General features: G+C 43.4%; 3 protein-coding genes across 6 annotated transcripts in view; 1 reads left to right on the forward strand and 2 right to left on the reverse strand.

The window, feature by feature from the left end:
- Positions 1-172: 172 nt before the first annotated feature.
- taf12 (TAF12 RNA polymerase II, TATA box binding protein (TBP)-associated factor) lies at positions 173-4032 on the forward strand. 2 transcript variants are annotated; one of them, XM_012838781.3, is made up of 6 exons: positions 173-320; positions 754-902; positions 1066-1143; positions 1422-1536; positions 1772-1860; positions 2346-4032. In XM_012838781.3, exons 2-6 carry the CDS (start codon positions 825-827, stop codon positions 2379-2381), a joined length of 396 nt encoding a protein of 131 aa, XP_012694235.1. In that variant the 5' UTR covers positions 173-320; positions 754-824; the 3' UTR covers positions 2382-4032. The 2 variants fall into 2 exon arrangements, with proteins under 2 accessions (XP_012694235.1, XP_031431866.1); XM_031576006.2 differs by having other exon boundaries at positions 185-320; positions 785-902.
- Positions 4033-5262: 1230 nt separating this feature from the next.
- LOC105910005 (ras-related protein Rab-39B) lies at positions 5263-7187 on the reverse strand. Its single transcript, XM_012838685.3, has 2 exons — positions 6312-7187; positions 5263-5762 (listed from the first exon to the last, which is right to left on the reverse strand). The coding sequence occupies exons 1-2, from the start codon at positions 6527-6529 to the stop codon at positions 5318-5320; spliced, it is 663 nt and encodes a 220-aa protein (XP_012694139.1). The 5' UTR covers positions 6530-7187; the 3' UTR covers positions 5263-5317.
- A 1018-nt stretch (positions 7188-8205) lies between these two features.
- The window catches only part of si:dkey-34d22.1 (discoidin, CUB and LCCL domain-containing protein 1), a 25591-nt gene continuing 17257 nt past the window's right edge, over positions 8206-16539 (reverse strand). For 2 of the 3 annotated variants that reach the window (XM_031575783.2, XM_012838780.3), the window contains exons 6-15: positions 16512-16539; positions 16045-16082; positions 15369-15563; positions 14988-15100; positions 14700-14865; positions 14211-14300; positions 13818-13911; positions 12451-12491; positions 12249-12356; positions 8206-9356 (exon numbers count right to left, since the gene is read on the reverse strand). The exon at positions 16512-16539 is cut by the window's right edge and continues 106 nt beyond it. In XM_031575783.2, coding sequence (XP_031431643.1) covers positions 8932-9356; positions 12249-12356; positions 12451-12491; positions 13818-13911; positions 14211-14300; positions 14700-14865; positions 14988-15100; positions 15369-15563; positions 16045-16082; positions 16512-16539 — 1298 coding nt within the window. In that variant the 3' untranslated portion in view covers positions 8206-8931. The remainder of the gene's footprint in view (positions 9357-12248; positions 12357-12450; positions 12492-13817; positions 13912-14210; positions 14301-14699; positions 14866-14987; positions 15101-15368; positions 15564-16044; positions 16083-16511) is intronic. The other variant, XM_031575782.2, reaches the window with a different exon arrangement.

Genomic DNA, 16539 nt, shown 5'->3' on the forward strand with positions numbered 1-16539 from the left:
TTTTGTTTGTTTTAACTTCTATGTGTATTTCTTTTCTTTTCATTGTAGATATACTTGTAGCCAGTAGTCTGATTATATATTTAAAAAAAAAAAGCTTTTTACTATTAAGATCTTTGGAATACCATGGTGAAATCCTCGCGCTTTTGCGAACTTTTATTTTGATGTCTTACATTTTCTTCTGAACTGTTACCCGGAAATTATACTAGAAGAACAGGGACACGGATTGCTAGAGCTGCTGTTGTTATTCCCCGATCCTAAACGCCGTACGTTAGTTAAATACACCAGAAAATGGGGAGATAGTATATTTCATAGTTAATCAAGTAAGTAACTATTTTATTGTGTAAATAAGGTTAACTTGTTAAAATATGAGCGTAATACTAGTTAGGACGTTAACAATTCGCTAAGCAGGCTATCTAGCGTTAAGCTAACATTAATCAGAAAAATAAGCAAACCACATTTGTTTTGCGATTTCCACGATTTCATAGTTTCATATTTGCAAAACGTCATTTTAAAGCGATTTTTTTTTTTTTTTTTAAGTTTTGTGCACTCACTAGAAACGTTGCAGAATAGCCTGCCAAAGTTGTTAGCCATTAAGCTAGTTAGCGATAGATACGCTAAGTTACCTAACGTGATCTAACTACAGCTCGTAATGACAGTTTTGACTTATCTTCACGGTGTCTGAACGTAATTCTTAGCTGGTTACCTCCAGACTTGTATGTCTGAATTGTGAGATGTTCCTGTTTGTTTTGATAGGTTTTACAGCTTAGTAGCTACCTTTATTAAGATTGCGTTGAACAGATACGACACCAGCCCTTGCCACCAGCATGGCAAACAATACTACCGCGCCAGGGAAGGTCCTGGGCACACCTGGACCCGCTGGAAGGCCTTCGGAGGGAAGCCAGGTAAGTCACCTGTCCAACATTCGTGATGTAGTGAAAATATCAAATAATGTGGCTATTGGATTGTCTGTCTCAGGTAGATAAACATTCAAGTATTAACCTTTGTCTTATTTTGTTGAACAATGTTATTTTCCCCTTTTTAATGGTCACTCTTTTTTTATGTTAGGTCCTGAGTAAGAAAAAACTGCAGGACTTGGTCCGGGAAATCGACCCAAATGAGCAGCTTGATGAGGATGTGGAGGAGGTTGGTGTCTCGGGTTGCATTTCTGTCCTGAATACATATACATTGAACATATGTCTTGTGGCACAACTAGTAATTGTACAAGACCTTGTCACAAACTGATCCACCAAAGCTATATTAAAAAAATAAAATGGTAGTTGTCACATGTAAAGAAAAAAAATCCTCCACATCATCCATGACAATGGTTTCTTGTAGGAACAAAGATATAGTGGTGTTTGTGAAGGTATTTTTATGCTCTCTGATGTTGTTGTGGCTTAACTGGCACTTCCTGTGCTGTGCAGATGCTGCTGCAGATCGCTGATGACTTCATTGAGAGCGTGGTGACTGCTGCCTGTCAGTTGGCTCGTCATAGGAAGTCCAGCACCCTGGAAGTGAAGGATGTCCAGCTACACCTGGGTCAGTGGTTGCTGCTTTCACTTGCACTCTGTTAGCAGACACTTGACACATGAAAATTGTTGCTGTTTTTGAGGTTGTTTCATAACCGCATCCCTTTTTCTGTATTGTTTCTATATTCTTCCAGAATTTTGTGTCTTGAAATAGTTTTGTTTTTCTCCATTATTAACCTTTTTGAAAATGTGTGCGATTTGTAAAGCATCATGGATTGACTGGTTGATTACTTGTGGGTTTTTAGAACGCCAGTGGAACATGTGGATTCCGGGCTTCGGCTCCGATGAGATCCGCCCGTATAAGAAGGCATGCACCACAGAGGCCCACAAACAGGTCAGATACTGGACACGTCATTCTCTGTCAGAGCTGTTGGCTGTGTGTTACTGAGGCGGTTTCAGTCTGCTCAATCACCCACTGTTCTACCTCATGTGGTTACACCACAGCCTTTACTTTTAGATCGGTTACCTAGATATTGTAAACAGGAAACATACTTGACCTTATTCAACTGAATATTCATTGGTTTTGTTACATTAGAAATGCCACTGATCAAACAGGATACAAGTAAAAAATATTAATTCAGTCCATTACATCTATGTGCGTTAGATGATTATATTTGGATGGTCTGAAATATGTTGAAGGAGCCTAAAATATTTTCTATGAACCCACTGAAAAATCTGCCATAGTCAAGATGTGATAAATTGAGTAATTGCTGTAGGTTGAGAATGAGTGGTGTGTGTTCTTGCTAATGCACATCAAGTGAAGAGATCATGTGTAAACTCAGGTTTTACTGACTCTCTTTTCTTTTTCTCTCTTTTCAGAGAATGGCACTGATCCGCAAAACGACCAAAAAGTAGCCAGACCCAGAGCCCACACGACAAAATCCTTTTTTCAAACTTTTTCTGCTTTCTCTCGGGTTATTAAAGGGTTGGGATTGACAAAGCAATTGGTTTAGGGGGAGGGTTGGGCGATCAGGGGTGGGTTAGGGTGCGTGTGCATCTCCAGCCGCAGATGCTTACTCAACCAGTATTTCTTTAAAAAAAAAAAAAAAAAAAAACGTCAGAGTGATGTGTCTACCAGTGATTCATCACTGTCATCATCTTTTCCGACTCTTTCTTTGCGTCGTGTGTTTGTGATCATCTTCTGCCGCTGCTACGGAAAGCGTTTCCAAGCGGGCAGGTCGTCTCATCCTCTGCCTGCTGTGGTGTGCTCACATTTCAAGGGCATTCAGCAGAAAACCTGTTTGTTAGCAGCATCGTTTCACTGGTCTCCGATCATCCATTGCATGGTTTGTTTGGCGCCGTACATCATCCATTCCAGCTGACACAGAGAAAATACTCACCGTTCGAATATAAACGTGTCAATGTGAGCACACCGGCTATATATGGCAAAATATCCCCAGCAGTACTCCTACGAGTGTCTTGGCTGCAACAGGCTAGACATGTGGAGTGCAGATGCTCCTATGTACATCAAGCTAATTAACAGCTTATCTACTTAGCTGTCCACACAACTAAACTGCCCTCATCTGTGAAAATCAGGTCTCCGTAATACACACGGACGCATAGATAAGAATCTGTACCCTGTATGGGTATCTGTTTATGCTGACACGCATACATATATATATATTTACTAACCCACAAGGAAAGAAATGCAGTCAATGTTAACTGTAATGCCAAGCGTCATAGTCTGAATGTTTGACGTGTGTTCATTTCCCCCCCCCTCTGCCATCCTGCTTCACTTTTCAGTATTTAGTGAGAATCTTCTTGCCAGGAATTCTCCTCGCCCCCTGTTTTCATTTTTATACTGGTTTGGATCAACACTTATTTGTAAGGATGCTCCTGAAAGGTGACTACGTTTTTCTCGAGGCTTGATATACAAGTCTCTTTCAGCTTGTCTTTCCAGGCACCATGTAAACTACATAGACACTTGTCCCTACTCACATTTAACTAGCTAGGTAGATTTTTTTGTCAAGTCAAGTTTCTTCTTCCAGTTTCTGTTAAAGAGTTGGCATGTGTTTGCAGTCCTGTGTCTTAGAATTGTTCAAAGTGGTAGAATATTATTAATTTTTTCTTTCAATTCTGAAGTAATACTGTACCCTCAGCCCCACAAGCAGAGAGACTCAACCTGACATGATTTATGAATCATTATTGTTTTTGGTGCTTTTTCTCCCTCAGTGTTTCTTTGGACACTGGAAAAGATGTTAGTCAACTGTTTTTGTTTCTGAAGGACACAGAAAATTATGAGCTGAGTGTTAGTGTATTTTTTTTCTGTTTTGTCTTGGTGGTGGAAAAGAAAATGATCTGAAAGAGAAAGCAGAGGAAGAAGCCTGGCCATTATCACCAGTCTTTTTGTGTGTGTGTGTCTGTGAGGGGTTGGGGTGGGCTGGGTGGGTTTTGTTTTGAAAGATTCATTATTATTTTTTTTGACCTTGTATCACAATGTTTGAGTATAACCTGTGTTTTGATTTTTGTTTTCCATAAATGAATAAAAAAAGTTAAAATGACAAAACGCAAGTGTGATGTGTGTTTGTCACCCATACGATAATTGGTTTGTTTGCAAGGTGAAGCTGGTCACCGAGGCAGTATTATTGTACATTTATTCCTTTTTCTACCTTTTTGAACTCTGTATTTTGCAGGCTACAAAATAGTTTATACGTGATGGTCACCTACTAAATTTGACAGAGTGAGTGCCTTAAAATAAAGGTTATTGTTTTACTTTTTAAATAGAAACTAAAAAAGCCACACACAGCTTAGGAAAGTCCCTGACATTGGGGGGAGCCAAACTTGAAGCGGGGGGGGGGGGGGGGGGGGGGGGTGGTGTGGTGGTGGTGGTGTAGTGATGGTGTAGGCTATCTCGGTTGATGAAATTAAAGGGAACTTTGAACACGTAGGGTGACCAACTAAATTTGACATGAATGTCTAAACCTACCTGGTGGTCCTACCCGCCATAGTGCAGGCTACATTAGCAACTTCAAAACAGGCTCGTGCTTCATTACAAAATGATTATAATGTCATGCAATCAAAACTGTTTCGCTTTGCAATCATAGACATCAAAATATGTCAGTCTGGTTTTAATTCATGGCACAGAAAAAAATATGTCAATTGGCAACCATGAATACAGTGAAGGACCCTGGGTTTTACGGTTGGGCTTTCAATTATGTCGTTTTTTGCGTGGCCTTAAGAGCCAGCCAATTTAAACACGCTTTTCAAGGACTGGATGGTCAAAAGGACTGCGTGGTTTACTTGCTAGCATAGGTTGTTTTTAAACCTACCCTATCTTAAACTAACCTACAAGTAACGTAGTTTTTTTTTAAAACAATGGCACTATTACACTAAAATCCTTGCCTATAGCCGTTTTGTCAACATCAGCAAAATGCTGTTTGGGCGAACAGTACTTCCCCATCAATGTGAATTTCTAGCATTTACTGACCATCATGTTGTATCAGACAAATCCAGAGAGGGCTTTGGCCACCGATGATTTCTATAGATAGGCCCGCCTCTAAAAACAGAACAATTTGACCTCCATGTTGTGTCTGACAACCAAAATTAGATTCATGTACACTAATGAGGACGTAGTGAAGGCCTTGGAAGGCGGAGCTCAGAGAGAAGCTTCACAAAGGACAAAACTAGATTGGAGTAGGAAGCGATTTGAATTTGTGAATCGCATTCATCCATAAAATATACAATAAGATATATATTATCCATTATTAATTTATTAGTTTGAGGGGGGGGGGGGGGGGGGATCTGCTAAAACATCCACAGGTCTTACTCCCATTTTGGCCTGTTGTGGTACCCTAGCAGGCGCACTTCTTGTCCTGTTTGGCGGACCCCCCAGTGTCAGCCAGCTGCGAGGGGTGCCGCCGGGGCGCCGAACTTTTGACCCCGTCCCAACCGTCTCGGAGTTGCACCTCGCCACTAAGCAGGCCCTGGTAGACGCGCCGTGTCACCAGCTCGAAGGCGGCCGCCACGTTCTCGCCCGTCTTGGACGACGCCTCCACGTACGGCATGCCCAAGCTACCGGCGAGCTTCTCAGCCTCCTCTTTGCTGACGGTGCGCACCCCTGCCTCCTCCTTGCAGTCGCTCTTGTGACCCACCAGCACGAAGAGCACGGTGTGAGGCTGCACGTGCTCGCGCACCTCTTGATACCATTCCTGGATGTGCTCAAACGAGGTCCGGTTCCCCAGATCGAACACAAGCAGTCCGCCCACAGAGTTGCGATAGTAGGAACGTGTCACTGACCTGTCAAGACAGAGAGACCTCATTCATTTGCAAGGCAAATCAGTATTCTTTTGCAACGAATATACAACCATAAATATTTTAATAGGGTTACTGCAAGGATTGCCCTAGGTGTCGTGGATTGTCTAAAACAGACTGCATCAGTAGGAAAAATACAATTAATTATTATTAACACAATTAACTACAGCAACACAATACTTATTTTGATGTACAGTTGACAAAGGAGCAGTTGTTTGAGAAGAACAGTTACACTTCTGGCATACACTTCTGGATTCATAGCTAACTGTCTTGAGAAAGCCTAATTTCACAATATCCTGGCACACGTTTGATGTTTAGACAAAACCCCAGTGTGTGACCAAAGGTGTACTCGGAGCCATTCACCAGTGCACGCTTGTTTCACTGTTCATGCAAATGTTACATCATAAATGTAAATGATTCCCGTAAGTTTCCTCTTTGGAAAAAGGCAACGTATCCTCTCCATGTGAGTGTGCACATTGTTTCTCCATGAGTGTGTGACTACCAGTGAGTCTCAGCAGCACACACACATCTCACCTGAACCTCTCCTGGCCCGCGGTGTCCCAGAACTGCAGCTTGACCCGCACGTTGGGCTCCACCTCCAGGAAGTGCACGTAGAAGTCCACTCCGACCGTCTGGTTGAGGCACTCCATGAACAGGTCCTCCGTGTAGCGCTTCAGCATGGACGACTTGCCCACCGTGGAGTCGCCCAGCATGATGATGCGGAACTGGTACTGCCACAGGGTCAGGTCCATGGCCTCGGGTTTTCCAAGTTGACCACAGCAGCGGTTTGGAAGATCGACTGGGCACTTGACTGACAATCTTTGCCACCCAGGCAGGAAAGGGAAGAGAGTCTCTCCAGCGGAGTGCCTCAGTGACTGGGCATTGTTGGAGCCGGAGAGCTCCTTTCCATTTGACAGCCTTTGTTTGCTCACCGGTCCTATTCAGATGCTCAGAGGAGATAGTCGCATAGTTCCAGTCCACGGCATGCCTGGAACTTAACGGTGTTCAAATGCTGGGCTCAGTTCCTTTTTACCTTTCCCTCGGTGCAGTCACTGCAGTCACTTGCCTCTTTCAGTCTAAGAGCAGGGTGGGAACTTTGAACGTTATTCTTCTCTTTTTTTCCCTCCTCTCCCTGCCCTGGCTTAGCCTGTTGCTACATGCAAAAATGAGATGTTTTGGTGAGGGCGAGGGAGGAGTATACTGAGTACAGAGAGAGAGAGAGAGTGAGTGAGTGAGAGAGAAAGAAAGAGGGAGGAAGGCTGACTTGACGAGGGGGTGTGTGAGAGTGAGCTCTGTGTCCTATCAAGACAAGTCCGGCATTTCCTGTTGTGCAGCCGCGCCAGACTCCAGCTGAGGAGTGGGAGATGGACTCAGCCTCAGTGTCACTGAGTTACTCACGTAGCCCTTCCCTGACCCCTCCACACGGGCTGCTCAGGGTGTGCCTCACGTAGCCACACAAAGAAGGGAAACAGACACCCTAGGTTGGAGGCACACAAGGGGCTTTCTGAGCAATCTGAATTTATTTGCTCAGGGTGGGCGATATCATTCGCAAGTAAACCTTGTAGTTGTTGTCTTTGGTTTGTTTAAATTTTTTCTAATATTTAAGTGAAGATGTAAGAAATGTTCAGCTACCTTTATCCCCCAAATACTCACACGGGGTTGAGCCTAGGGACTGCACTTGAACTTGCAGTTTCTGTAGGCCACAGAGGATGAGGAAAGCAGGAAGGGCTTGTGCTATTAATAACCATTCCACCCTAGTTCTCCCTGGTCTACTGATGAGGAATGGTTCCTATTATGATCTGGGAAAAACATTTTGGCCAAAAACCACCTGCGTTTGATTATTTAGTAAGGAAAACCTGCAGTGAATATGGACGATTATTCAACATCTGAAGTATGAAGTTGCCGTTACTGAAAAAAAAAATCTTTGCCGTCATCTGAGGATGACTCACTGAAAAAAAAGCAGAAGCATCTCTCTCATGGCTGAAGTGCAGAGAAAGTTTGCCTTTACAACGGTCAGAAATGACCTGCTCTTATAGGGAAAGACAGTAATGTTATGCGCATTCCCTGCAGAGTGAAAGTTAAACATGAACAGTTCAGAGAACCACACAGCCATTTTGATGCCATGCATATCTATTACAGTGTAACATGGTTGTAGTTATACTGTTGGAAATTATATCATAAAATGCAAATTAATTTGAAAAACATGGCAATGTCATGTGCTACTTCAGTTAACACAGTTGGTATTTCCAAAAGTGACCACAAGATGTCTCACAAACCTTGTGCATGGTGCTTTGCGTGCGTGCACAGGGCTGCAGATTCCCATTTCTTTTGGACATTTCTAATGGACTAATCCTAGAGATAAACAATATTCACTTTAGGTTAGGTTAGGTGTTTAAGAGATAAGAAGCAGACTCCTTTTGCTGTTGGATTTGTATAAAAAGGTGTTTTAAAATCTTTATTTGTAATATTCCATAAAACACTTCAAACCCCGGCAGTAATTTGCCATTACCAAAAGTGCCCTATTTCAGTATCCAGAGGCAGGGAAAAGTAAATAGCTGCCATATAGTTTTAAACTTTCACACACCATTCTATACATACACTTTACAAACACACACACATTTATTAACAGTTAAATATGTTTCCTCAGTGGTAAATATTTCCAAGATTTAGTAATGTTGTCAGACCTCACAAAAGATTACCTGAAATATCCAGATTGTAATCCTAATTACAGTCTACTTAATTCTTCAGTCATTAGTCAATGAAACGGTATGGTATAATGAATCAAATACATCTCCAATTATAGCGTTGTCAGAGGACTCAAAGGTAGGCATGGACACATAACACTCAGCTTCAGACTGCATAGTGCTTTGCATAGCATTTAGTTTATCATTGACCTTAACATCACCTGTTTTCAGACCGCAACAGTAACACTCGAACAATGTCTTCATGAACTGTATGTGAGGGCTTAGCTAATAGGCAGCAGAGCGTAGCCCAGCCGTGGGCATGTCTCTCAGTCTCAGTGTGGTTAACCTCTGTCTCCTCTTTGTACACAGTGCGTGTGTGGCCTCTAGCGCCCCTCCAGTCTAAGGTGTGTGGGCCTGCCTCCTCCTGCCTGCCCCGCTCCCTTAGTAGTCGTCTGAGGTGTGTTTTTGTTTCACAGTGGTTCATGGTAGGTGTGCTTCAGCAGCGGCTCCACGGGCTGTGGTTCGGCGTACACCACACTGTCCCTCTGTGCCCCACTAGCCAGGGATGATGGGCTGCAGTACCCGTTGGCTAGGCCTTTCTGCGGCGGGCTGTCGTAGCGTGCCAGCCCTGGGACTATCCTCATGCCATGTTGGGGTAAGTGCCTGCTGTTCTGCAGCATCGCCAGAGGGGGCGTCAACGAGGGATCCATGGGCTGCTCACCGAAGGGTGTGGCGTACTCGGGCTCAGGTGGAAGGGGCTCGGCGTATTCGGGGAGCCGTCCGGGGATGTCGTAGTGGTTGAGGGTGAAGGGTGTGGTGTAGCCCTCTTCCAGGGAGGGACGGAAGGTGGAGGCCAGCTTCGCTCCTCCCGAGAGAACGTCCGGCTCAGCGTAGTCTGGGGGTGACAGTTCAGAAACACGTCAGGCTCACTACATGCACTGTTTCACTACAGAGGTCACTGGTAGATGGATAGTACTTTAAGTGTTACCTATTATCCTAACCCTCATAACACTGACAGAACCAGATGCCATATCCTGCCATTACAGTGTTGGCCAAATTAATAGAAATTTCCACAATTATTATTATTATTTTTTTTTCTTGGTTTCTTTCTGATATGCATGGTCCCAAATTAATTCTATTTCACTATTAATTGTAAAAATAACTTTTATTGATAAAAAAAAAGAATTAAAGAAGCAAACCTAGCCAACCTCTTTTTTCTACGCTGCTATGATATGTTTTATGTTGTTATCACTGAACCAGAAGAATACTGGGGCATGGTTATGATCGCCTTATGATCAAGAAATCCAGGAATCCAGAAAAAAGTGTTAAGGAACATACATGTTAGAATAATCCTGATGCAAAGTTTGAAAAAGTTTTAATTGCCAATGCATTGTTGATATAAATGCATGACTATTGAGCAATTTTACCTCACCCAAGTGATTTAAAAGAACAGCATCTATGAAATAAAACAGTAACTTCACTACTGAGAAAAATGGGTGAACTGAAAAAAACTGGATCTTTGCCAGGAACTTGATGACTGCTGGCTTGTTTACAGAGAATTCCATTCATGAGCGTTAATTCATTAAAACGTGTGTTGGAGATTCTATATTTACCAAACAAACATAACCTGCAAGAGTGGAGGCCACAGCACAAGGGCCTCCAACTGACCAATGACCTGCCTAGGAACCCACTTCAGCGATGCGTTTGATTGGCTCCCCCTTTGTGTGGACTGCTGTCCGACTCAGTGGTAGTGTGGCTCAACCCGCCTATTGCTTACAGTTCACTTTACGCAGTGATTGGCGTCTAGAAGCTGTTCGCAAGATGGATCACTGGGCCATTCTGAGTGGCCTCCTATTAGCAACCAGTGGGGGTAGGTGCGATGGCATTGAAGTGAAATGTTTGTTTGAAATGTAGTAACAACAATGGCGACAATGCTAGGGCTAGATGAACTGTTATACAAACAGTTATAGCAATGCTAGCAAATATCGAAGGATCGAAGCCAGAGCAAGAACAATGTGTAAATGTATTCATCAAGGGCCAAAAAAATTGATTATTTACTGGCAACAGGGTTTGGGAAAAGGCAAACATATAAACTTGCACTGTTGGTGGCGAAGTGGGAAGTGTAACAGATTGGTTAAAGGCTGGTTAAATGGTTAAAATTAACACAAAGTCTACGCCCATTAGGATGCAATGACTGGAAACAATCCCCAGTGGAGTGAGGCCAGACCGTTTCTATTCTCAAAGTGAATTTGGGTCCTGTGACCAGGCTGACTCAGTGGGCACATATCAGGACATTGTTGGGGCCTCCAGAGGGGCTCCCACAATGGACCCATCCCTCTCCACAGGCCAAAGATGGACAGGAGGCCCTAAATGTCCAACCCCCCCCCCGTCCCCTGTCCCACCATCCTCCGACCCTCACACGCAACCAGCCAACAAACAACTCCTCCAACTGCCCAGACCGGTCCTTTTCAGGAATCCAGAGATGCCGAAGCCCCCCTCTAATTATATGGACTTAAGGGAAAATGCCACGATTGTCTTGATTGCCAGAGAACCTCTGTCCCACTTCTGACTGCCCACCCCCCAAGGCTGCACTAGCCCTCAGGGGTGGGGTGGGAGGGAGAGAGTGAGGGAGAGAGTGAGGGATAGAGAGAGAGAGAGAGAGAGAGAGAGAGAGAGAGAGAGAAAGAGAGAGAGAAAGAGAGAGAGAGAGAGAGAGAGAAGGGTGCCCTGCATTTCGGTATGGGCGCCCTTTTCCAGGAACTCCAATTAAAGGCTCCCTTTCAGGCAGACTCTGCAGTGCAAAGAAAGAGATGTTTATGCTGCCACTGAAGAGCCTAGCTGGACCATGGTGGGATTGTGGGGGTGGGGTGTGTGTGTGAGGGAGGGAGGGTTCTTCTCTGGTACTCCCCCTCTCCGCACTGCTAATCCCCATCCAGCAGACTGGAGGGAGGGAGGGAGGGATGGCTGGATGCATATGTGGATATAAAACAGCCAGGAACAATGGGAGGGAAACTGTAGCTACTTCAAGATGGATCGAGGGAAAATAGAAGGGGCAGTTGAGTAGATGGGTAGAAAAATGAATGCACCTCATTGTGTTGCAGCCTCCCAAAGTACTGTATAGTGCACACAGAGAATACTTCTCATATAAGCACACGTAGTTACAAGGTGTACGTGGGGATAGGTTTAGGATTGTGTTATAATATGTTCTATATGCAATAACATACAAAATATACAAGATGTGGCTATTAAATAATGCTGTCATTCAATTACTGTATACTAAAGAAAACGCATACTCATATAACTCATATATACTTGTATATACTCATATATACTCATTTATAATAGTCTCCTTATTTAACAGCCACACATTGTACAACATTATCAATTACACTGTGCTCAGGACAGTAATTGGGCCCACTGATTGCTGATAACATGAAGGAATTTAAAAGACCTTGAAGATGAAGATGAGGAACGAGTGTGAAAAACAATGAGAGACTAAAGTAGGAGTAAAGCAGTTGGGTCTGTTTGAATAGCGCTACAGTAGACTGCTCATAAAGATCACTCAGCCTTGTCTGTGTCCTACTGTTTTAGCCTGCTTAGAGTGTCTTTCAGATGACTGAATTAGTCGCTCTTTCTAAAGGGGTTTACCGGTAAGCATTTCTTCTCATCAGAAGCAGTTGGGGGCTATGCTAAAGGGAACAATGTGTTGGAATGCTAGACATCTGCATGGGACTAGATGCAGTGACCCTGACCCCCTTCTTCACACCGTTGGGTGCCTCCGACTCACCGTTAAGGGGAGGGTTGGGAAGGGCGTCGTGGACGCTCCTGGTCAGAGGGTAGGGCGTGAGCTCCGAGTCCGCACCCGGAAGAGTCTTTATGTGGAATCCATGGCAATCTGAGGCAAAGACAGAGATGATGCTCAAAGACCACATTTTGAGAAAACAGCAGAAGTAGAGAAGAGAGATGTGCGGAAAAACACTTGTCAGTACCTTTGTCCAAAGAGCATTTCTTCATCTGTGTCTTTCTTCGTCTAAAAGACAAATCAGAGGTAGCAGGAGCATGAGAAACACAGGCTTGTTATACTGCCAGTTGTACTTGCTGTGGTGTATGAGTGTGCTTAGTACTTGAAGCTCCAGAAACAAGGCAAACAGCCCTTCATGGTGTGAATGTAAAATATGTGAGATTAGCCAGTCAGTGCGGCAGTGTGTGCGTGTGGGAGAGAGAGAGCGAATGTGTAAATGTAAGTGCTTATGCATCTGTAAAAGTCCTACAGCCGTTTCATACCAGTTGCATCACATGTGCGTGTCAGCTACATTGCTGAACTGCTGCAGGTCATGTATGTGTGTGTTTGTTCCAATGACTGTATATACGGTCTCTATATATTCTAAACAGAGTATACAGATACTCCAGGTAGTCTCTATATGCTCTACATATATAATCTCCAATATAGTCATAGAATATATATTTACTCTATATAGATACTCTATATAATCTCCAATATAGTCATAGAATATATAGTTTCTCTATATAGATACTCAATATAATCTCCAATATAGTCATAGAATATATATTTACTCTATATAGTCTCCAGTGACTCTATATACAGCCGATGGTTTTTTCACACGGTCAGCATTGCTGCTGTGGCACTGCTACTGCCAGCCCTATCTTTCTACATCGAGTTTGCCTTTGATAATGGCAATCACAATGAGTTTGGTGGCAACCATCATTGATGAGAGGTCCAAAAAGTCAAGACCAGGAAGTTGACCAGTTGTAACCAGAAAGGCATCACATGACTTTTATTTACCCTTGTTGAGAGAGAGAGAGAGAGAGAGAGAGAGAGAGAGATAGAGATAGAGAGAGAGAGCGGAAAACTACTGCCCTTCACCTTATGTTCTGTTAACTTATTGACATAATATAGTTATAGCGTACACTGGCTTTCTACTAAGACTATATAGTACATGTAGCCTCCACATTCCCCTTTCATGAAATGCAATTGCTGAAATGGTTAAATATATATGGATAGTATATATTATATTTATATTTACATATTTACACATATACACATTTCTGGGACATTGAAACTGAAGGTGTCAGTTATGTCATTTTGCTGGTATGATTATGATGTCAATATCACTATCAAGAGATCTTTTCTGTCTATTTTTGTTGAGAACTACTTCCCTCATGCATAAAAAATATATCCCACGCCCAAACTCTAGATGACTCGCCGTTGTAGCCTGAGATGCGAGTCTCACACAGGCAATATGCATGTGTGTGTGTGTGTGTGTGTGTGTGTGTGTGTGTGTGTGTGTGTGTGTGTGTGCGTGTGTGTTGTGAGAAAGAGAGAGAGATAAGCTACCTCCTCCGCCACCACAGCCCTGCCACTAAACAGCCCACACATAGCAGCAACCCAAGGATGACGCCCACGGCCACAATCATTGGCTGACTGGAACCTGAGTAAGGAAAGCCAACAAACTAACAGTGAACACTTTGATTCGCTACACGACACAGCAATTAATGAGTCACAGCAATCAATGAGTCATATCATTAAACATCCGAATGAGAATGATGATGATAAGCCTTCTTACATAGTGAGCTGTGAGCCCATTCAGAACTTTTATAATGTTTCCCCAGTGGAATGGCATTAGCACTCAAACAAACCTGCCATGGAAAAGAGTACATTTTGATAGTATTTTTTTTTTTACTATCATTAGTTAGCAGACCAATTCCTAGAGAAAAGGTGTGTTCTTACTCTGGTCTGAGGTTTCGATTAAAATTGGACTCTCCGTGGTAACTGGCTCCAAAGGCAACTTCTCTGTTGGGAGCGGCATCCTGTTACTCACTATGGAGAGAAATGAATTGATGAGGACTCTACGAAGGAAAAACATTTCTCACAAATCATCCAAGCAATACTGCATCGAGTTATACACTCTTAGATCAAACATCTGAATGTATTCACACATAGTCCAGTATTTGCTACACATGGTGCCATCTCTATGAATTAAGTTGATATAGGTACTTTTCAACCTAATTCAATGAGAAACTTAATTCAGTGGGTACTTTCTAGTTTTACAAAAGTAGGCCTACTATCTCTTCTATTTAGAATTCTCTCTGTTGTAATTGTACACAAAAAATGAAATACCAGTATATTAAAGTATATTATACTGTATATGAAATGTAAGCCAATATAATGCCGTTTAACTGGCCTAACTCTAGTCGTAGTTCTTCGAGAGTTGTGTACCATATACACCTGATCGCCCCCGGGGCATGGGGCAGCCCAGCACCTGTACCCCGGCCGAGGCCCTCAGGTGCCAGGTGAGGGGCTGCAGGAGCAGGTAGCGGGCCGCCACTGGAGGAAACAGGCTGTTGAGGACCAGCACGTGACCGTCCGAATGAGCCTCAAACACCTGCGTTCAGACCAGAGTAAACACTTCAAATCCCACAGGGCCTCATTAGCATTAGGATTCACAAAATGGATGTTGGATATGTGATGCCATGCGGCCCAGCAGAAACTCCAAAACTCTGGTACCTTTTTGTCTTTACTGAGCGCACCCTTGTAGAGCTTCCAGGTCTTGCGGTCTTTGCTGTACATCAGTGAGTAAGACTCTATGTAGAATCTAGACGTTCCTTTAAGTATTATTCCTAGAGAAGAACAAGGCATAGACAGAAGGGATTCAAATATGTGTGTCTCTCATTAATGTCACAGTGCTTTGACCTCCACTGTGTCTAAGAATACTCTTTGAAGTGTTAAAAATATATGCCCATGAACCCATTTGTTCCTTCGCAGTACAACCCGTTGCCTAATAGTTCCAAAACAGTGTTGCTAACGGAAAAACAAGCTAATAAGTAACCGCCAGCCACGCTAGAGAGAGCAGACTAACGCTTGAGGTCACGACCTTTGACCCCTGACCTGTGACGGTGCTCCTCTCCCGGAGCTCCAGCTCCAGCCAGGGCTCCTTGTCAGCAGTACTGGCTGCCCACTGCAGAGGCTGCCCTGTGGCATCGCTGGCGCCTGGCATCCAAGTGACGCGCTGGCCCAGTCCGTCCGTGTCCTCCCACACCGTGGACATGTTGTATGCCGCCACCGCCAGCTGCCCGTTACAAGCTGCACAGTCAAAGGAAAGACAGGAAATTCTTGTGATGAAGTACAGAACACTTTAAAGTCTGAAGAATGGTTTTATGTTAATGCCCTTAGAAGAAAGAGACACAATTGAAGGAACTGGCTTTGTTTATCTTTCATTCAAATGGGTTGCAGATCCATGGCCAAAATAAACACGGTTATCAGCCAAATAGTCTTAGACTCGCCAGTGCCATTTGTACAGGAAGTACCAATTGGCAACTAAAGTGTAACTTCCATCAGATATGTTGAGATAAACATCGCACTCTCTATCTAAAGCTTCCTGGTACTTATGATTCAACATTAATCACCACTTCTTTTTCAGAGAGGAAAATGTAAGCCCTTGATGTTGAATCTGCAGTGCTTACATACTGACCAAATTGCAAGCTGTTTTAAAATCACATTTTCAAAAACCATTCCAACAGTACCAGTAACAGTTTTGGGATCAAGATTGGGACTTTGTTATCACCTTTGGTGAAGACAAGCTTCTTATCTGACAGTGATCCCCTGTGAAGAAATAAGAGATTTAGAATGAGGTCAAAAAATAGCACCCATTTAGCCATGCTTGTCATCTAGCTGGGAGGTTTGCCCACTTCTGCCCCTGTTTAATCACAAGGGCATTTCATACCAATAAATTATGAATGGATAATTAACAATGAACAATTAACAGTCATAGGTGAGAACAACATGTCAAGGAGATCTTCAGGTTTTTGTTAAGTGCCTACTGCTCAACTACAAGGGCAAGGTCAACATCACCAAGCTAATGGATTTGATTCTCAGGAAGCACACATACGGATGGAAAATAATGTGTGCAGCAATTCATGTATGTCTGCACTGTACTGAAAATATACATCTGCACTGTACTGTTGTTTTGGATGAAAGTGTCTGCTAAGCTAACCAATATATAGCTGTGTGGAAAGGACAGAAACTACTGACGTCTTGGAGAGGATGCCGTTGGCGAAGC

The sequence above is a fragment of the Clupea harengus genome, chromosome 11 (genome assembly GCF_900700415.2).
Source record: "Clupea harengus chromosome 11, Ch_v2.0.2, whole genome shotgun sequence".
NCBI classification, from domain to species: Eukaryota; Metazoa; Chordata; class Actinopteri; order Clupeiformes; family Clupeidae; genus Clupea; species Clupea harengus.